Source organism: Schistocerca americana, chromosome 6 (assembly GCF_021461395.2).
Source record: "Schistocerca americana isolate TAMUIC-IGC-003095 chromosome 6, iqSchAmer2.1, whole genome shotgun sequence".
NCBI classification, from domain to species: domain Eukaryota; kingdom Metazoa; phylum Arthropoda; class Insecta; order Orthoptera; family Acrididae; genus Schistocerca; species Schistocerca americana.
In genome coordinates this window covers 602,401,742-602,423,338 of record NC_060124.1, presented here as the reverse complement: position 1 = coordinate 602,423,338, position 21,597 = coordinate 602,401,742, and the positions used below count along the sequence as shown (strand labels likewise).

General features: G+C 48.0%; 1 protein-coding gene across 1 annotated transcript in view; it reads right to left on the bottom strand.

The window, feature by feature from the left end:
• LOC124620337 (ribosome-binding protein 1-like) overlaps positions 1-21,326 on the bottom strand; it is a 28,239-nt gene extending 6,913 nt beyond the window's left edge. The window contains exons 1-2 of the mRNA XM_047147012.1: positions 21,245-21,326; positions 4,803-7,723 (exon numbers count right to left, since the gene is read on the bottom strand). Coding sequence (XP_047002968.1) covers positions 4,803-7,723; positions 21,245-21,326 — 3,003 coding nt within the window. The remainder of the gene's footprint in view (positions 1-4,802; positions 7,724-21,244) is intronic.
• Positions 21,327-21,597: the final 271 nt, after the last annotated feature.

The window sequence follows — 21,597 nt, the reverse complement described above, 5'->3', positions numbered from 1 at the left end:
ATCCACTTGTGATCAGTATCTTCAGGAGATATTGTTGGAGCTCAATTTCAGCACTTACTGTATCACAACCTGAGATACAGTGGTCCATATAGAAATGATTAGTGAGAATGTTTGCTGCTTCACTCTGCTCACTCTCTTCGCGGGCTAATCATAACAGATACTGTGCTGCAAGGAAGGGTTCACAAGTCATTGTGTATTCCTGAAATGAAGCAGATCTATCAGTCCTCCACAATATTCATTGGAAAGTGTGATCTTTAATTACTACCAAAGCATGTCGATACATATTTTCCATGTCCACTGTGAAGGCAATGCATTGCATGTGGAAGTATAATCTTAAAGAGTACAAATTATATTTCATGTTTGGTCCTACCATTGGAAGACTGTTTAGTGACAAATTCGTGTTCCATTTGGCAAGTCAATCAAACATTAGTCTTGCTTTAGTAGTTGAGCTTGTTTTTTAAAGATAGCCGATGTGGCATGTTATCTGTCATGACTACTGTTACCATATGTCTTAATTATTCTTACTCCCTCATAAACTCTGTGTAGCTTTCCACAAACTTTGATTATCTTGCTAGTGTCTGTTCAGTTTAAGAGAATCATTTTGATACATTGTGGAAAGAATGGCATAACAAACTCAGCTCTTCCTGAAATGGAAGACGAACAATGAATCTATCTTTTGAATCTTCAGTTGTGTGTTCCAGGAAGTGTGAGTTACATCGCTGCTCTTCTTCTGTAATAAAGACATTGATACCTCACAACTAGGTTTGGAGCAGCTTCAAGGAAAAGAAATAGAATGTGGACTCGCATATTTTGTCCCTTGTTATTTTATGTAATAAACTTAATTACTCAATAAATTCACCAAAAAGAGCAGACTAATGGTTCCTGCCCAGAGGTCACGCTCTACCACAGCATGTGTCAAATGAGCAACTTCACTTCCCTAGAGCCACCACAGTGCGACTAGTGGGGGCAGCAGACAGCCAGTCAATCTGTGCGCCACATGACGATGGAAGTGCCACCATGGCAAAATGCAAACATACCTCTGCTCTAGGCCCAGGGAAGTAGAACACATCATTTTCTGCTGACACATATTAATGGAAACAGTAATCTACACAAATAAAGCTTCACACAATAAGGGCCAGGAAGTAGAAAATATGAATGACTGGCACAACTGACTAGCGATACAAATTAACACTCCTTCAAATTTGTATTATTCAGAGGCAAAGATTTCAACAAGTGCTGATACATTAGCTCAAGCAAACACATGTACCGAGACGTCGACTTGAACAGAGATGCGCTGTTTTGTTTCTGGTATGTTTCCATCTGTTCCTTGAATGGGTGCTCTACTTAGCCATTTGTGAAGTCAAAGGCACTATGCGCATGCTTCAGATATAAATTGTGTCTGCAAGTCAGAAGCTGAGAGAGCATATGTTTTTCATGTGCCACTGCTATCTTATAACCATATTGTCATTGTTATAAGCAGCACTTCTATGCCAGGGATGACTTAAGTGAGCAATAACACAATGTACTTGATGGATAAACACCATTGTGTTTGTGTTTTATGTCACTAGGACAATCCTACCTTGTTCCATTTTGTGTGTTTTATTTCTGTGTGGTGTCATTTTTGACAAGCATGACAGCATACAGATGTGCAACTAGAAGTGCTACGAACACCTTTAAAGCAATTGGGCAAACAATTTGTTGTGCATCACATTAGGTTTTTTGTTCACTACACACGCCTTGCCTGAATTTTCTGCACTTCTGCAAAGTATGAAGCAAGTGGCACATGAAAAATGCAGCACTAGCAGGGACTAGATTCATCTCAGATGCCCCATGTGCTTGGCGTTGAAGGCGGTCTGCTGTTCATTCCCATATGTGCTGTGCCATATTGGTCTGTAGCCTTCACGATTTCAGATTTGCTTTTATTGTAGAGAAAAACCTATCTCTTTCCTAATGTCGGAAAACGTTTGAAACTCCGGTGGGATTTAAATTCTGTTCTTACAGACTGGTCAACATTTTCTACAGATAAATGAGATATAATTATGTCTTGCAAGGATACAATTAGTTGTAATGCCATCAGCTCATGAACATTGCTTGAAGTGGTCCATGAAGTTTACTTGCACCTTTCCAGTCACTAAAGGGAGCACCAATAGGTTTTTCAGATGTGCTGACAGAATCAATCTAGGATTATTCTATGTTTTGCATACCGTATCAACAGCTGCATTAAAATTAGTGCTAGTCACTGGAAGATGGGTGATCATATTGTGAGCAGCACATATTACTGAACTAAGCAAATGGTTATTTAGCAGTGTTCTATAATTCCTCATTATTAACCAGAAGACTCATAAATGTACAAAAATGCCTGAACTGCTTTACATAACGTTTGAATGATGGCAGTTTTATGATGGGCAACTTGATGGTACATTCTGATGCAGTAAAGTCAGATCCCTCACTGGGGTCTCACAGTTGTTTATTGACTTCACACGTGGTGCACATGGGGCAATACAGCCAGTTCTTCTTTACTGGCTGAATTTGTCACCCTGCTCTCCTATCCTTGTTTATTCCCTGTTGCCCCCTCCTTACCCTTTCTCACTGTTCCGATTCAAATTGACATGGCTATGCACCTGCTTTCTTGTATTGTTTACAATTTTGTTCCTTCTTCCTGTTCATTCATCTTTTTGGTGTTTAGGTCCCCACTTGATGTTTGACCTCCACTTCAAAATTTCCTGTTTTTTAGTGTCAGCCACTTGGGGAAAAACTCTCTCCCTGGCATCTGTGGTGAGGATTCCTCCCCCCCCCCCCCTTCTCCGTCATTCCCTCGCCCTTCCACCCTCTAGCCTCCTTCCACCCTCTAGCCTACTTCCACCCTCCTAAGTCACCAGAGGGATGAGGCTATTACGTACCCATATGGCTGAGCCCCCTGAAAACACAGGGATCACACTCCTGACTCCTGACCTCTTGACTCTCCATGTATGGCAAGTTGTGTTTGCTTGCCTTCTCGGAGCATTGGAACCCCCGGCAGTGGCTGCCATACCAGATGGCCCTCGCTGTGGCTCAGTGGCACCCTTGTGGAGAGCCCCTGGTCAGAGTGGCTGGTATTGGTGGGATGCTTGACACATGAAGTGTATTTAGATGCAAAGTTCTTTCTGATATCAGAAGGAAGTTTCTATGAATTGTGAACAATCATTGAATGCAACTTCATATCTCCTCCCTGCTGCAAAAGATGTAATGGTGACCATGCCAACTCCTCCTGAGATAGTCTCGTGTACCTCGATGATCGGGTGTCCAGGAAATCTGGGTCAAGGAAGTAAGCCTGTGTTCTACCATCAGGCAGTTACAGTACTGTTCTTGCTACATCTCAGTTCATGAAGGACATGGACATCCAGACACGTGATGAGAAATACAGCACTGTGGTTGTAAAATCACCCAGTGTCGTAGTAGCAGCCCCGTCTCCCTCTCCCCTCCCTCTCCCCTCCCTCTCCCCTCCCTCTCCCCTCCCTCTCCCCTCCCTCTCCCCTCCCTCTCCCCTCCCTCTCCCCCCCATTCCCTCTCCCCCCCATTCCCTCTCCCCCCCATTCCCTCTCCCCCCCATTCCCTCTCCCCCCCATTCCCTCTCCCCCCCATTCCCTCTCCCCCCCATTCCCTCTCCCCCCCATTCCCTCTCCCCCCCATTCCCTCTCCCCCCCATTCCCTCTCCCCCCCATTCCCTCTCCCCCCCATTCCCTCTCCCCCCCATTCCCTCTCCCCCCCATTCCCTCTCCCCCCCATTCCCTCTCCCCCCCATTCCCTCTCCCCCCCATTCCCTCTCCCCCCCATTCCCTCTCCCCCCCATTCCCTCTCCCCCCCATTCCCTCTCCCCCCCATTCCCTCTCCCCCCCATTCCCTCTCCCCCCCATTCCCTCTCCCCCCCATTCCCTCTCCCCCCCATTCCCTCTCCCCCCATTCCCTCTCCCCCCCATTCCCTCTCCCCCCCATTCCCTCTCCCCCCCATTCCCTCTCCCCCCCATTCCCTCTCCCCCCCATTCCCTCTCCCCCCCATTCCCTCTCCCCCCCATTCCCTCTCCCCCCCATTCCCTCTCCCCCCCATTCCCTCTCCCCCCCATTCCCTCTCCCCCCCATTCCCTCTCCCCCCCATTCCCTCTCCCCCCCATTCCCTCTCCCCCCCATTCCCTCTCCCCCCCATTCCCTCTCCCCCCCATTCCCTCTCCCCCCCATTCCCTCTCCCCCCCATTCCCTCTCCCCCCCATTCCCTCTCCCCCCCATTCCCTCTCCCCCCCATTCCCTCTCCCCCCCATTCCCTCTCCCCCCCATTCCCTCTCCCCCCCATTCCCTCTCCCCCCCATTCCCTCTCCCCCCCATTCCCTCTCCCCCCCATTCCCTCTCCCCCCCATTCCCTCTCCCCCCCATTCCCTCTCCCCCCCATTCCCTCTCCCCCCCATTCCCTCTCCCCCCCATTCCCTCTCCCCCCCATTCCCTCTCCCCCCCATTCCCTCTCCCCCCCATTCCCTCTCCCCCCATTCCCTCTCCCCCCCATTCCCTCTCCCCCCCATTCCCTCTCCCCCCCATTCCCTCTCCCCCCCATTCCCTCTCCCCCCCATTCCCTCTCCCCCCCATTCCCTCTCCCCCCCATTCCCTCTCCCCCCCATTCCCTCTCCCCCCCATTCCCTCTCCCCCCCATTCCCTCCCCCCCCCTCCCTCTCCGCCCCCCTCCCTCTCCGCCCCCCTCCCTCTCCGCCCCCCTCCCTCTCCGCCCCCCTCCCTCTCCCCCCTCCCTCTCCCCCTCCCTCTCCCCCCTCCCTCTCCGCCCCCTCGCTCTCCGCCCCCTCGCTCTCCGCCCCCTCCCTCTCCGCCCCCTCCCTCTCCGCCCCCTCCCTCTCCGCCCCCTCCCTCTCCGCCCCCTCCCTCTCCGCCCCCTCCCTCTCCGCCCCCTCCCTCTCCGCCCCCTCCCTCTCCGCCCCCTCCCTCTCCGCCCCCTCCCTCTCCGCCCCCTCCCTCTCCGCCCCCTCCCTCTCCGCCCCCTCCCTCTCCGCCCCCTCCCTCTCCGCCCCCTCCCTCTCCGCCCCCTCCCTCTCCGCCCCCTCCCTCTCCGCCCCCTCCCTCTCCGCCCCCTCCCTCTCCGCCCCCTCCCTCTCCGCCCCCTCCCTCTCCGCCCCCTCCCTCTCCGCCCCCTCCCTCTCCGCCCCCTCCCTCTCCGCCCCCTCCCTCTCCGCCCCCTCCCTCTCCGCCCCCTCCCTCTCCGCCCCATCCCTCTCCGCCCCCTCCCTCTCCGCCCCCTCCCTCTCCGCCCCCTCCCTCTCCGCCCCCTCCCTCTCCGCCCCCTCCCTCTCCGCCCCCTCCCTCTCCGCCCCCTCCCTCTCCGCCCCCTCCCTCTCCGCCCCCTCCCTCTCCGCCCCCTCCCTCTCCGCCCCCTCCCTCTCCGCCCCCTCCCTCTCCGCCCCATCCCTCTCCGCCCCATCCCTCTCCGCCCCCTCCCTCTCCGCCCCATCCCTCTCCGCCCCATCCCTCTCCGCCCCATCCCTCTCCGCCCCATCCCTCTCCGCCCCCTCCCTCTCCGCCCCCTCCCTCTCCGCCCCCTCCCTCTCCGCCCCCTCCCTCTCCGCCCCCTCCCTCTCTGCCCCCTCCCTCTCTGCCCCCTCCCTCTCTGCCCCCTCCCTCTGCGCCCCCTCCCTCTGCGCCCCCTCCCTCTGCGCCCCCTCCCTCTGCGCCCCCTCCCTCTGCGCCACCTCCCTCTGCGCCACCTCCCTCTGCGCCCCCTCCCTCTGCGCCCCCTCCCTCTGCGCCCCCTCCCTCTGCGCCCCCTCCCTCTGCGCCCCCTCCCTCTGCGCCCCCTCCCTCTGCGCCCCCTCCCTCTGCGCCCCCTCCCTCTGCGCCCCCTCCCTCTGCGCCACCTCCCTCTGCGCCACCTCCCTCTGCGCCCCCTCCCTCTGCGCCCCCTCCCTCTGCGCCCCCTCCCTCTGCGCCCCCTCCCTCTGCGCCCCCTCCCTCTGCGCCCCCTCCCTCTGCGCCCCCTCCCTCTGCGCCACCTCCCTCTGCGCCACCTCCCTCTGCGCCACCTCTCTCTGCGCCCCCTCCCTCTGCGCCCCCTCCCTCTGCGCCCCCTCCCTCTGCGCCCCCTCCCTCTGCGCCCCCTCCCTCTGCGCCCCCTCCCTCTGCGCCCCCTCCCTCTGCGCCCCCTCCCTCTGCGCCCCCTCCCTCTGCGCCCCCTCCCTCTGCGCCCCCTCCCTCTGCGCCCCCTCCCTCTGCGCCCCCTCCCTCTGCGCCCCCTCCCTCTGCGCCCCCTCCCTCTGCGCCCCCTCCCTCTGCGCCCCCTCCCTCTGCGCCCCCTCCCTCTGCGCCCCCTCCCTCTGCGCCCCCTCCCTCTGCGCCCCCTCCCTCTGCGCCCCCTCCCTCTGCGCCCCCTCCCTCTGCGCCCCCTCCCTCTGCGCCCCCTCCCTCTGCGCCCCCTCCCTCTGCGCCCCCTCCCTCTGCGCCCCCTCCCTCTGCGCCCCCTCCCTCTGCGCCCCCTCCCTCTGCGCCCCCTCCCTCTGCGCCCCCTCCCTCTGCGCCCCCTCCCTCTGCGCCCCCTCCCTCTGCGCCCCCTCCCTCTGCGCCCCCTCCCTCTGCGCCCCCTCCCTCTGCGCCCCCTCCCTCTGCGCCCCCTCCCTCTGCGCCCCCTCCCTCTGCGCCCCCTCCCTCTGCGCCCCCTCCCTCTGCGCCCCCTCCCTCTGCGCCCCCTCCCTCTGCGCCCCCTCCCTCTGCGCCCCCTCCCTCTGCGCCCCCTCCCTCTGCGCCCCCTCCCTCTGCGCCCCCTCCCTCTGCGCCCCCTCCCTCTGCGCCCCCTCCCTCTGCGCCCCCTCCCTCTGCGCCCCCTCCCTCTGCGCCCCCTCCCTCTGCGCCCCCTCCCTCTGCGCCCCCTCCCTCTGCGCCCCCTCCCTCTGCGCCCCCTCCCTCTGCGCCCCCTCCCTCTGCGCCCCCTCCCTCTGCGCCCCCTCCCTCTGCGCCCCCTCCCTCTGCGCCCCCTCCCTCTGCGCCCCCTCCCTCTGCGCCCCCTCCCTCTGCGCCCCCTCCCTCTGCGCCCCCTCCCTCTGCGCCCCCTCCCTCTGCGCCCCCTCCCTCTGCGCCCCCTCCCTCTGCGCCCCCTCCCTCTGCGCCCCCTCCCTCTGCGCCCCCTCCCTCTGCGCCCCCTCCCTCTGCGCCCCCTCCCTCTGCGCCCCCTCCCTCTGCGCCCCCTCCCTCTGCGCCCCCTCCCTCTGCGCCCCCTCCCTCTGCGCCCCCTCCCTCTGCGCCCCCTCCCTCCGCGCCCCCTCCCTCCGCGCCCCCTCCCTCCGCGCCCCCTCCCTCCGCGCCCCCTCCCTCCGCGCCCCCTCCCTCCGCGCCCCCTCCCTCCGCGCCCCCTCCCTCCGCGCCCCCTCCCTCCGCGCCCCCTCCCTCTGCGCCCCCTCCCTCTGCGCCCCCTCCGTCTGCGCCCCCTCCGTCTGCGCCCCCTCCGTCTGCGCCCCCTCCGTCTGCGCCCCCTCCGTCTGCGCCCCCTCCGTCTGCGCCCCCTCCGTCTGCGCCCCCTCCGTCTGCGCCCCCTCTCTCTGCGCCCCGTCTCTCTGCGCCCCCTTCCCCTTCTCCTCCACCCCCTCCACCCCCTCCTCCTCCACCCCCTCCTCCTCCACCCCCTCCTCCTCCACCCCCTCCTCCTCCTCCCCCTTCTCCTGCTCTCCCTCCCCCTTCTCCTCCGCTCCCTCCACCTCCTCTCCAGCTGTGCAAACAAGGCACAAACTTTTGCCTCACAGGTGAGAGTCATCTGCTACACAACTGACAGGCCAGGAAGGATAAAAGGAACACTCCCATGAAAACTTTCCATGTTCCTCCAAACATCAAACATCTGAGTCTTCCTCTACCAACAAGAAAGGCAAACGATCTGCTTGTTTATCAGCTCGGAGATCCTCCTTGGTGGTGTCATGACATGATATCCTTGGCTGACTCACCTCCTTGTTGCCGGTATGCACCTCCAGCAATTTTTCTGCTCTGGATTCCAAGGACAGACAGAATAGACAGAATGAGAATGCCGACACCTCTGTAGACCTCATAGAGAGATTCTCCAGCCTCTGTGACCTGCACCAGTGAGCCTTCGAAAGCTGCCACTCGATAGCCACTGAGGTGATACCCCTCCATTTTGTCCCTTTTCCACTTTCCTAATCGTGGCACTCTTCCAGTGGAATTTTTGTGGCCTTTGATCCAACAAAGAGGAATTATGGCTGCTCTTGGAATCATAGTCTCTACTTGTTCTCTGCTTCCAGGAAACAAAATTGCATGCTCACGACCTGCGTTGAACTCTCTCGTTTATTTCCAGTCTGCTTTGACATCTGCCCAATCTCACACCATCACCGAGGGACAGATTCTATGTCATGCAGTGGAGTCATGCTGTTTATTAAGGATGAAGTTCATAGTCTTCCTGACTACCTAACTTCAAGCTAATCCTGTCTGCCTTTTACTTCCTCACCTCGACTTTTCCATTTCTACTGTTTACATCCCTAAGTCACTGGACAGTCAGCTTCCAGCTTACTGGCCAACTCCCTCACCCGTTTCTGCTGCTCCCCTTGGGACTCTCCCAGAATCTATCAGAAAGGTGCCCTCTTCATTGTCCTCCTGTCACCCTAACCTCATTTGGCTTACTGTGGGAGTACCCACATTTCTTTCACACTCCATGCACTCCTACCCCCATCTGGACCTCTCCTGCACTGCCGAATTTGCCCTGATGATGATCTCATCATTATGTATGGTACAAAATCAAGCGACCATTTCCCATTTGCTATCCATTTTCGGTCTCCCACCTCACCTACATGCACACCCAAATGACATCTTTCTAAGGATGATGAGAGATTTAATGCTCCCTGGCACCCTTGGAGAAACAGTATTTCCCCAGTTATAAATGTAATCATTACTGCCAACAATGTTCCATTCTTGCACTTCAACTTTACCGTGCAATGTAACAGTCCCTCAGTTGACTGAGCCATGTTGGGACTCAACTCACATGCAGAGATGTGCTCTCCATGTTTTTAACCAACATTCTATGATGACAAACAATGTTCATTATAAACAATTGCACACACAGTGTCGTCGCACCCTTCAGGATAGCAAAAAAACTGGCTGGATTTAATTTACTAGTTCTTTTAACAGTTCCACTCCCTCTTCTGTTGTTGTGGCTCAACCTCAGATAGCTCTCTGGCACCAAGACCCATTCACAAATTCCTGTCTTGATAGCAGCAGATGCAGCCATGACAGAGCCAATCACTATCTCTATGATCTGTGATTTTATAATTGTCTGTTATTCATTTCCCTTTCCGTGATCCTTTTGATTACTACACCAGGTCATAGTTGAAGGGTGTTTGATCCAGCAAACTATGTTGTACCTCTGTGTTGGTCTCTGGCAGTATCCTTACAGCAGCCTTCAAACATCCAGCAGCTATGGTCTGCATTCCCACCCTGTCGACTTGCATTTTGTGGGCATCTTTGTCCTACTCTGTGACCGTGGCTGTCTGTGGCAGCTAGCAGCTCTAGGGAATTCATAGTGTTAAGTTCAATTAAAATTCAATTATTTTGTCATTCTTAACTTGGATCATTATGCTGTTTTCATCACTCTCACATTAATAAAATTCCACATATATCTACTTGTCACTGCACCTGATTCGTAATCTCTGTCAATATTTAATTTACCAACTTACTAACACTTAGATGAGCATGTGCAGTGAGATGACATACCACTGCCACATTTCAAGGTGTTTGATTTACACTTAAATTAAGTTGATGTAATGTTATTCAGCCTTTTAATTTTTTTGCAGGAGCCACAAGAGGTGCAGGCAGAGGAGGTAGCAGCAGGTGAGATTTTCACTTTCTTCAGTAGCTTAATTACATGTTAAAGTTATCACTTTAATGTTGTCTTGTGTGGCACACATTTTTTCATCTTTTTCTTTGACATTAATTCTTCATTGGTGGTGTGCTAAAGTACATCAGTGAAACAATTGTCCAGAATTGTTTCTTGCCCTGTTTGTAGGTGGCCCTTTATGTGGACAGACAGCTTGTTTGTTGTCATGCCATCATTGAATGCAGCACAATGGTTGCAACTTAGCTTATATATCATGTGAGTGGTTTCACAGGTAGTCCTGCCCTTGATGGGATAGCTGGTGAATGGGACCGGACTGGAGCAGTAGGTGGTGGTGGTGGTGGTGGTGGTGGTGGTGGTGGTGGTGGTGGTGGTAGGATGTATGGGACACGTCTTGCATCTAGGTCTGTTACATGGATATGAGTGATGGGGTAATGGGTTGAAAATCCTTCCTAAACACTCATCTCATTCAGGTTCACTGAAGACATCTTTGTGATCTGCATCGAGATTGAAGACACCCTATTCACATCCCACCCAACCGCAACAGCTTCTCCCCCTTTGCGTCACCTGGACTTTCTCAAGCCAACAAGCCACCTTCATCGAAGCTGACATCTACTTCGAAGATGGCTTCTTCACTGCTTCTGTCCATATCAAACCTACTAACCACAAGTATACAAAAAGAAATCTCCTGTGCCTTATATTTGCAGTCTCCAACAACCCTCCAAGTCTCTCTGTCTGACTACAGGGGAGCATTCCCCTTGTAATTAAGTACCAACCACAACTGAATTACATTCTCCACTAAGGATCGACTACCCGTCATTGTGTTCCGAAATTTGAAATGCCATGCCTACTATCCATCCCACCTCGCCCACAGTGGTATTCCTCTGTCCACCAAACTTATATATAATTGGCCATTTGAACACAATGCCTGCTCCCAACCCATTACATCATGGCTCATATCCCTATAACAGAACTAAATGCAAGACTTGTCCCATAATTCCTTCCACCGTCACCTACTCCAATCATGTAACATACATCACCTACCCACCAAAGGCATGGTTTCCTGTGAAACCAGTCAAGTGATTTACAAAGTAAACTGCAACCACTGTACAGCTTTCGGCATGGGACTGACAAGTAACAAGCTGTCTGTCTTCAGGAATGACCACTGACAAACTGTGGCCAGTAAACAAGTGGACCACCCTGTTGCTGAACATACTGTCGAACTTGACATCATTCATTTCAATGACTGCTTGACTGCCTGTGCCATTATGGATCCTTCTCACCAACCCCAGCTTTTCTGAACTGCAGAAGTAGGAACCCTGCCTGCAGTATATCCTTTGTTCCCATAACCCTCCCAGCCTCAACCTTGCGTAGTCAGTTTCCTCACCCATTCAGGCCCTTCCCTGTCTCCATAGAAGAAATGTTTTCACACATGTGGAGAGAATGGCTGATAATAAGTATCCAAAGATAATGTATGTACAGTATCCCTGTCCCTTTGGTCATAAAATATTTCCCATTAAGAAATTCACTACAGTCTTTTCCCCAGAACAATCTGTTTGTATTCCTGCCTCACCTCTCTACAGGGAGTCTCGCAGGGAACTGCCGTCTACCACCACACTCATGGTCATATGTCCCACCTATTGTTGATGATCCATGCACAAGGAAAGAAATGTTGCTCAGTTAGGCATAATATTAGAACTTTGTTGCGACACAGAAGGCACATGATAAAGTTGTGCAAGTGAAGCAGCTTCCTAGTGCAAGCAACATAAAAATAGTTCTTATATGCTCTAAGGGTGTCACTAATATGAGAATCCTTCTTTAAGGTGTTAGGTGAGCACTGCAAAGTTGCACTGTTGATTTCCTGGATTCCTATGTTGTTGTTGTGCTCAGAGGAAAAGTTTTCTATACAGCAGCAAAAAATATAACAACTGACATTCTCATGGAGGCAATGGCAGTGTTATCAAGGAGGCACAGACCAGGCAGAATAATACAGGAATCGGGCCACATCATCATTGAAGAAGAATGGTGAGGTGCAATGACACAGAGATAAAGGCTACCCAACGGAACACAAGCCACTGGTAATAAGTTTCCAGAGACAAAGAAGTAATGAAAATAGCACAAGAAGAGAGATGTTCCCGAGTAGCCAAGGAGAATAGAGAGTCATTGCAACACATTTTGTGTGTAACAACATGAAACAGGTTACTAGTGAAGACAAGGTAGAGAATGCCCTGTTCCACTGAAAGATATTTGCTACTATGATAACTATTCTTGAATCTCCAGTTCAGCCCTCAGTCTGTAACAACTGAGAAGCACTGCTGTAGGCACCTAAAGTGTGCCACTGTGCAGTGATCTATGAGGGCTGTACAGTGCAGGAGTACTAGAAAATTGTCCAGTGTTATGGGCCCCTGTACAGAAACTATGTAGTGGCTGACATGGGTAAGATGAGCTGCACTGAGTTTGTTTTAGGCCTCTTAACATGCCAGCAACAGAGAGCCCTCTGTTGAATTTCACAAGACGGCATTGTAAGGTACCATCCAGATGGTACACCACCCACTTCCACCTCATTCCTATTATGTCTCCTACTCCATCCTGTTGCCATACCCATCAAAGTTCTTCCCCCCTCAGCTCTACGAAGAAAGCACCTGAGAAATACCCCTCATCATCTGCTATGCCTTCTTGTGGTTGTATGTATCCATCTGTAAGTAAATAAAGAAGGGTTGCATTGTATTTGTTTGATGTGGCTGTTTGACTGCACGAACAGGAAACTGTGGTAAGTGATAAACAAATTTTTCTATTACCTTGTGTGGGGTATCCCTGAGATAAATTCATGATAATTTGAAATTTGGGGGTGAAATTTTCTGCAAGTAACTAAGTGCTCTCATTGTAAAATAATTGATGAATATAATGTTTGCATATGCCTGCAGTGAGTGAGGCTTCGTATACAGTCATACACACAGTTCCAAACTGTTACACTTGCCACAGTGAATTAATCCTGTAAAATAAAGTTGTATGTTTCAATAAGCACGTTACTACAGGATTGTAAAATTTGGTCAATAATTATCTGAAATATTGACAGTAAAAATGTATTTGCCCCTGGCAGTCTTCATATAGCAGCCACCAACTGGAATAAAGTTTTGACTTTCTGGGACTCGGTTAGTAATGTTCTCTGTTGTACATAATTGAGTAGACAAGATGCTCAGTTATTCACTGATCAATAGGCACTCTAAAAGATTGAAATAATTCTGTTCTTTATCATGTCACATTGTAACATTCTTAGTTAATCACATGTTTGTTTTACCTTTGCAGATAAAGTAGTTTTTATATTAACACACAATTTCTTTTCTTGTCAATCAGGCCTCGTTGAGGAGCAAGGCCCGCCTCCTATTGCTCAGGTGAGTGAAAGTAGAGGGTAGCACCCGTGAGAATGGCAGAGTTCAGGTGAGTATCACCAGTAGTAAAACAAGGTGCTCACAAATTTCATCAGCCCAGGGTTTTCAGCCCTTCTGTGAGCTGCCCTTCACAACACCATTTTAATTAATCAACTTCTTTCTGTGTATCCCATTCATCTCCACTTCATTCTCATTGTTTTTTGCACTCCACTCCACCCCTTTCCTGGCCCCACAACCTTTGCAACTTCATTTACACTGTTAACTGCAATGTTATCTCAAGTCCATTATCACAATAAAATTGTCTACTGAACAATCCAGAAAATTTCTCAAACAATATTTACATACTAATGACAGCTCAACTTCATGTTTGTGTCCTGATGTAACGGCAGTTGTCACTGTGCTAGCAGATGTAGAGGATAGGTACATCAATGAACCAGAATGAGGTAGCATGGAATAAACAACTCAAATCAGCAGGTACGGTGAAGCCTCATAAAGCAACTATTGTTGTCCCAGTCTGTGGAAATTCTTCATACATCTGCAACAGAGTTCATCCACAAGAGAAAAAATTCCTGAAGTGAATAAAAGTGTAAACCCATTATATGAACTATAAGATGACATTATTGCTGCAGCCATCGTTCATCGGTACTATAGACATTGCGAAATATGTAACTGTACCCAAGTGATAGGTTACACCACAGTAGGTATGATATCTACAGTTGTCTAAAATATTTAGATATTGCAATTACACATCAAGTACCTTTCTAAAATTATAGCAGAGTCACTCTTCTTACTGTTATCATAGACAGACAAAGTTTAAAAAATCTTCAAGAATATTTTTGTGGCTGTTAAATAGATAACTTGTGCTCTTCATAGAGAGGTCTTCTTGTCTCTGGGTGTCAAGACTTTAACACATGTAGCTTAGTAATTCAATAAAACTAACTTCGTGTTTGGTATCTCATGTACCACAGATTGTGCTGAGTGAAGTAAAAGTAATTGTGTATCTACTTTTGCTTTTTGGGATTTGCTTCCAGTAATATTCAGATAGGTCTCTGACACATGAAATAGAATCAAATGAAAATCTTTCGATAGTCATCCAAATCTTGTACTGACTTCTGTATGCTGATAGCTGTCCCTCGTGCAATGACTATACAATCAACGTGCAGGCTGTCTGTCATAAGAATTTGACTGTACAGTGTCTGCCACAAGGAGTGGAACTCTGAGGGCAAGGGCCCATTCCACATTAACTTACGCTGCCATTGACATTGCAAAAATATCTTAAATGTGATCACAGTGGAACTAATTCATCCAAAAGGACCAAAAATGTTTGATGTGTCACACAGTAGTGTGTGTTTTGTGAAGCTGTAGATATTAGGTGCTGGTTTGACATTGTTTACAATTTCAAAATGATCATCAGCTGGTTGCTAGAATAAACCTGAAGTTGTAATATCCTCATCATTATCAAGCAGTAAAAGTAGTTGTGTTTCTTGCACCACTGAGGGGATATTTTTGAATAGTTTGGACTGTTGTTGTACCATTTTCATAGTGAACATCCACTTCTGATCAATATCTTCAAGAGATATTGTTGGAGCTCAGTTTCAGCCCTTACTGTATCACAACCTGAGATACAGTGGTCCATATAGAAATGATTAGTGAGAATGTTTGCTGCTTCACTCTGCTCACTCTCTTTGCAAGCTAATCGTAATGGACACTGTGCTGCAAGGGAGGGGGCACATATCATTGTGTATGTGATTTTCTTTCATTGGTATTCCTGAGGTGGTGCAGATCTATCAATCATCCACAATATACATTGGAATGTGGGATCTTCAATTACTACCAGAACCTGACTATACATATTCTCCATGTCTACTGTGAAGGCAATGTGTTGCATGTGGAAGCATAATCTCATGGAGTACAAATAATATCTCATGGTTGGTCCTACCATTGTAAGAGTGTTGTGTGACAAATTCATATTCCATTTGGCAACACAATCAAACACTACTCTTGCTTTGGTATTTGAGTTGGCTTTTCTAAGAACAGCTGATGTGGCATGTAATATTAAATGGCATGTATCATGACCACTATTACCATATGTCTTAAATATTCATACTTCCTCATAAACTCGGTATAGCTTTCCACAAACTTTGATTATCTTGCTAGTTTCTGTTCAGTTTAAGAAAAGAATTTTACTGCATTGTGGAAGGAATTGCATAACAAACTCGGCTGTTCCTGAAATGGAAGACGAACAATTAATATATCTGTTGAATCTTTAATTGTGTGTTCCAGGAATTGTGAATCACATTGCTGCTCTTCTTCTGTCATAAAGACATTAATACCTCATAACTTGGGTTGGAACAGCATTAAGGAAAAGGAATGGAATGTGGACTCACATATTTTGTCACTTGTTATTTTATGTAATACACTTCATTACTTACAAACATAATTATTATTATTGTTATTATTATTATTATTATTACTATTACTATTATTACTACAAATTAATAAATTTCTTACAGTCACAATACCAACAGTCAAAACTTGAACAGGCTTAATTAATTAGAAGCCATATTTTGTCAATTGCACCATTGCAAACGGGGCAGGAAATTGGAAGTACACAGGTCACAAAACAAAGAAAGGTCACACCAATTGGGCAGGTTCAACAAAAATATTATCAGTCAAATGAATTACATTGAAAGACATTAAATGTGCTGATAACTTGCAGCTTTTGTAACTGTTAGACTCCTGAATAACATTCATCCAAATTCAGGAAGATTCGCAAGTCACACCACTGATTGTAGCTGTTGGAAGGCCTCTTAGCAATGTTTAACACTTTACAAAAAGGAAGAACAACCCTTAAGCAGTAACCCATGCATTGCAAACAAACATTAAAAATGACCTTTAATAAATATACAACTGTCCAAATTTCAGAACAAACAGAGAGCTACAGCAGAGAGCTATCAGAGTCAACAAGAAACAAGCAGCCAAATTTCCCAAGTGGAGTTAATTAATGACTATGCACCAGGGTAACGATCGACAGTTTATACTTTTAACTAGCATGGTTTAAACTTAACGTGTAGTTTACCGAGTAAGGTGGCGCAGTGGTTAGACACTGGACTCGCATTCGGGAGGACGACGGTTCAATTCCGCATCCGGCCATCCTGATTTAGGTTTTCCGCGATTTCCCTATATCACTCCAGGCAAATGCCAGGATGGTTCCTCTGAAAGGGCATGGCTGACTTCCTTCCTCATCTTTCCCTAATCCGATGAGACCGATGACCACGCTGTCTGGTCTCCATCCCCAAGCAACCAACGAACAAACCAACTTAATGTGTTGAGATTTAGTAGTAAGAGATAAAGGTTTAAGCGAGTAGTTAAAGGTGTAATGAGGAGGAACCTCAGGCTTGGAAAATGTGCCTTAATCTCCCGATCTCAATAAATTCACCAAAACAAGCAGACTACTGGTTCCTGCCCAGAGGTGACACTCCACCATGTCACATGTTAAATGAGCAACGTCACTTCCCTCGTCCCACAAAGGTGCGACTGGCAGGGGCATCAGACTGCCAGTCTATATGGGTGCCATGTGATGATGGAAGTGCCGCCATGGAAATATGCAAACACACCTCTACTCTGGGCCCAGGGCACTGAAACACATCATTTTCTGCTGACACACATCAATGGGAACGGTAATCTGCACAAATACAGCTTCATACAATAAAGGCCAGAAAGTAGAAAATGTGAACGTATGGCACAACTGACTAGAGATACAATTTAATACTCCTTAAAATTTGTATTATTCAGAAGCAAAAATATCAGCACTTGTTGATACATTAGCTGAAGCGTACACATGTACCGAGATTGCTTTGCCTCCGACACAGTATACTCTTACACTTTCATGATGCATGACCCCGAACACAAATTACAATTAATAACATTGACGGATGGTCATGCACTGAAACACTCATAGGTGCATTAATATTACAGATGCAATTCCAGATAATACAGACATGACCTAACTCAAATATAACATAGCAACTCGAAACTTGACTCAGTTGCAAAGGAGCAGTGCCTTGCAGGATTCCAGCCAGGGTATTATTGCATCTTACCCCCACATCCCATGAGTCATGGACCTTGACATTGCTGGGGAGACTTGTGTGCCTCAATGATACAGATAGCCATACCGTAGGAGCAACCAAAACGGAGGGATATCTGTTGAGAGGCCAGACAAGTGTGTGGTTCCTGAAGAGGGGCAGCTGCCTTATCAGTAGTTGCAGGGGCAACAGTCTGGATGATTGACTGATCTGGCCTTGTAACACTAACCAAAATGGCCTTACTGTGCTGGTGCTGGTACTGCGCATGACTGAAAGCAAGGGGAAATTACAGCCGTAATTTTTCCCTAGGGCATGCAGCTTTACTGTATGATTAAATGATGATGGCGTCCTCTTGGGTAAAATATTCCAGAGGTAAAATAGTCCCCCATTTCTATCTCAGGTCAGGGACTACTCAAGATGATGATGTTATCAGGAGAAAGAAAACTGGCGTTCTATGGATCGGAGCATGGAATGTCAGATCCCTTAATCGGGCAGGTAGGTTAGAAAATTTATAAAGGGAAATGGATAGGTTAGACTTAGATATAGTGGGAATTAGTGAAGTTCAGTGGCAGGAGGGACAAGACTTTTGGCCAGGTGAATACAGGGTTATAAATACAAAATCAAATATAGGTAATGCAGGAGTAAGTTTAATAATGAATAAAAAGATGGGAGTGTGGTTAAGCTACTACAAACAGCATAGTGAATGCATTATTGTGGCCAAGATAAACACACAGCCCATGCCTACTACAGTAGTAAACGTTTGTAAGCCAACTAGCTCTGCAGATGATGAAGAAATTGATGAAATGTATGATGAGATAAAAGAAATTATTCATGTAGTGAAGGGAGCCGAAAATTTGATAGTGATGGGTGACTGGAATTTGATAGTAGGAAAAGGGAGAGAAGGAAATATAATAGGTGAATATGGATTGGGGGTAAGAAATGCAAGAGGAAGCCGCCTTGTAGAATTTTGCACAGAGCATAACTTAATCGTAGCTATCACTTGGTTCAAGAATCATAAAAGAAGGTTGTATACTTTGAAGAATCCTGGAGATACTAGAAGGTATCAGATGGATTATATAATGATAGGCCGGAGATTTAGGAACCAGGTTTTAAATTGTAACATTTCCAGGGGCAGATGTGGATTCTGACCACAATCTATTGGTTATGAACTGTAGATTAAAACTGAAGAAAATGCAAAAAGGTGGGAATTTAAGGAGGTGGGACCTGGATAAACTAAAAGAACAAGATGCTGTACAGAGATTCAGGGAGAATATAAAGGAACAATTGACAGGAATGGGGGAAAGAAATACAGTAGAAGAAGAATGGTTAGCTTTTAGACATGAAGTAGTGAAGGCAGCAGAGGATCAAGTAGGTAAAAAGACGAGGGCTAGTAGAAATCCTTGGGTGACAGAAGAAGTATTGAATTTAATTGATGAAAGGTAAAAATATAAAAATGCAGTAAATGAAGCAGGCAAAAAGGAGTACAAACGTCTCAAAAATGAGATTGACAGGAAGTGCAAAATGTCTAAGCAGGCAATCCATAGAGGACAAATGTAAGGATATAGAGGCTTATCTCATTAGGGGTAAGATAGATACTGCCTACAGGTAAATTAAAGAGACCTTTGGAGAAAAGAGAACCACTTGTATGAATATCAAGAGCTCAGATGGAAACCCAGTTCCAAGAAAAGAAGGGAAAGCAGAAAGGTGGAAGGAGTATATAGAGTGTCTATACAAGGGCGACATACTTGAGGACCAATATTATGGAAATAGTAGAGGATGCAGATGAAAATGAAATGGAAGATACGATACTGCATGAAGAGTTTGACAGAGCACTGAAAGACCTTAGTCAAAACAAGGCCCTGGAGTAGACAACATTCCATTAGAACTACTGACAGCCTTGGGAGAGCCAGTCCTGACAAAACTCTACCATCTGGTGAGCAAGATGCACGAGACAGGCCATATACCCTCAGACTTCAAGAAGAATATAATAATTCCAATCCGAAAGAAAGCAGGTGCTGACAGATTTGAAAATTACCGAACAATCAGTTTAATAAGTCATGGATGCAAAATACTAACATGAATTCCTTACAGACGAATGGAAAAACGTAGAAGCCGACCTCGGGGAAGATCAGTTTGGATTCCTTAGAAATGTTCGAACATGTGAGGAAATACTGACCCTACGACTTTTCTTAGAAAAAAGATTAAGGAAAGGCAAACCTACATTTCTAGTATTTGTAGCTTTTGACAATGTTTACTGGAACACTCTTTCAAATTATGAAGGTGGCAGGGGTAAAATACAGTGCGCAAAAGGCTATTTACAATTTGTACAGAAACCAGATGGCAGTTATGAGAGGTGGTGGACATGAAAGGGAAGCAGTGGTTGGGAAGGGAGTGAGACATGTTTATAGCCTCTCTCAGATGCTATTTGATCTGTATATTGACCAAGCAGTAAAGGAAACAAAAGAAAAGTTTGGAGTAGGTATTAAAATGCATGAAGAAGAAATAAAACCTTTGAGGTTCACTGATGACATTGTAATTGTGTCAGACAGCAAAGAACTTGGAAGAGCAGTAGAATGGAATGGACAGTGTCTTAAAAGGAGGGTATAACATGACCATCTAATAACCAAAATGAGGATAATTGAATGTAGTCGAATTAAGTCGGGTGATGCTCAGGGAATTAGGTTAGGAAATTACACTTAAAGCAGTAAAGGAGTTATGCTATTTGGGTAGCAAAATAACTGATGATGGTCTAAGTAGAGAGGATATAAAATGTAGACTGGCAATGGCAAGGAAAGCGTTTCTGAAGAAGAGAAATTTGTTAACATCGAGTATAGATTTAAGTGTCAGGAAGTCGTTTCTGAAAGTATTTGTATGTAGTATAGCCATGTATGGAAGTGAAACATGGACAATAAATAGTTTAGACATAAAGAGAATAGAAGGTTTTGAAATGTGGTGCTACAGAAGAATGCTGAAGATTAGATGGGTAGATCAAATAACTAATGAAGCGGTATTGAATAGAAGTGGGGAGAAGAGGAATTTGTGGTACAACTTGACTAGAAGATGGGATCAGTTGGTAGGACATGTTCTGAGGCATCAAGGGATCACAAATTTAGCATTTGAGGGCAGTGTGGAGAGTAAAAATCGTAGAGGGAGACCAAGAGATGAATACACGAAGCAGATTCAGAAGGATGTAGGTTGTAGTAGGTACTGGGGGATGAAGGAGCTTGCACAGGATAGTGGCATAGAGAGCTCCTTCAAACCAGTCTCAGGACTGAAGACCACAACAACAACAACAACAACACCCACATTTGATCATCGAGGAGCCATGATTTAAGCTTGTAGAGTAAGCCAGTAACTTGCCAATCAGGTTGCAAGCAATGTCCGTATGTCTTCACACAGGTGACCGCTATCAGTCCTCATGTGATCCGGCCCAGTTTGCCCTCACTGATTCAACCTTCAGCGTTATCTCAGGACCTGCATCAGACAGAGAGAGTCCCCCAAAAGCAACAACTTGCCCACTATGTACCCTCCAGCCAAATTTTCTCCAGGCTCTACTTAACTGACACACTATCATAAATGCACAATTGCAGGTGTGCATTGATCAAAGATCTCAGTTAGTAACACAAAATTGAATCCATATGGGCAACCTAAGTATTTAGTGATGCCAGTGGAATGCTGTGCAACCAACGTTAGAGATACTGAGGCTCAGACATGATTTGATCCTTCTGTGCTCCACAATTTTTTCAAGAAAGTCAGTGTAAGTTTTCACAGAGCACAACACGAATGGCTACCTTGACAAAATTTTGTATTCTCCCATTTGATACAGCTTTGACATACATAACCAAATACAGTTCTGTCTCTTGAACTGCATGATGATCAGATCCTGTGGAGAGAGTCCTTGCCTTCTGAATCTACACACAAACTTCTGCTCCCAACATCATGTCGATCTTGCAAAGGTGACCAAAATTCTGGATCGACAAGTTTTATACTCATCAAATCCAACATATTGGGATCGAGACGAAATGTGGGTTATCTTCAGCAACATTAAACAGATGGAAGGTAAGATGAAGACATTTCTACAGGAGTCGATTTGAACAGAGACGCACTATTTTGTTTCTGGTATGTTTCCATCTGTTCCTTGAATGGGTGCTGTACTGTGCACATGGTTGAGATATAAATCGTCCCTGCGAGTCAGAAACTGAGAGAGCATAAGTTTTTCATGTGCCACTGCTATCTTTTAACCATATTGTCACTGTTGTAAGCAGCACTTGTTTGC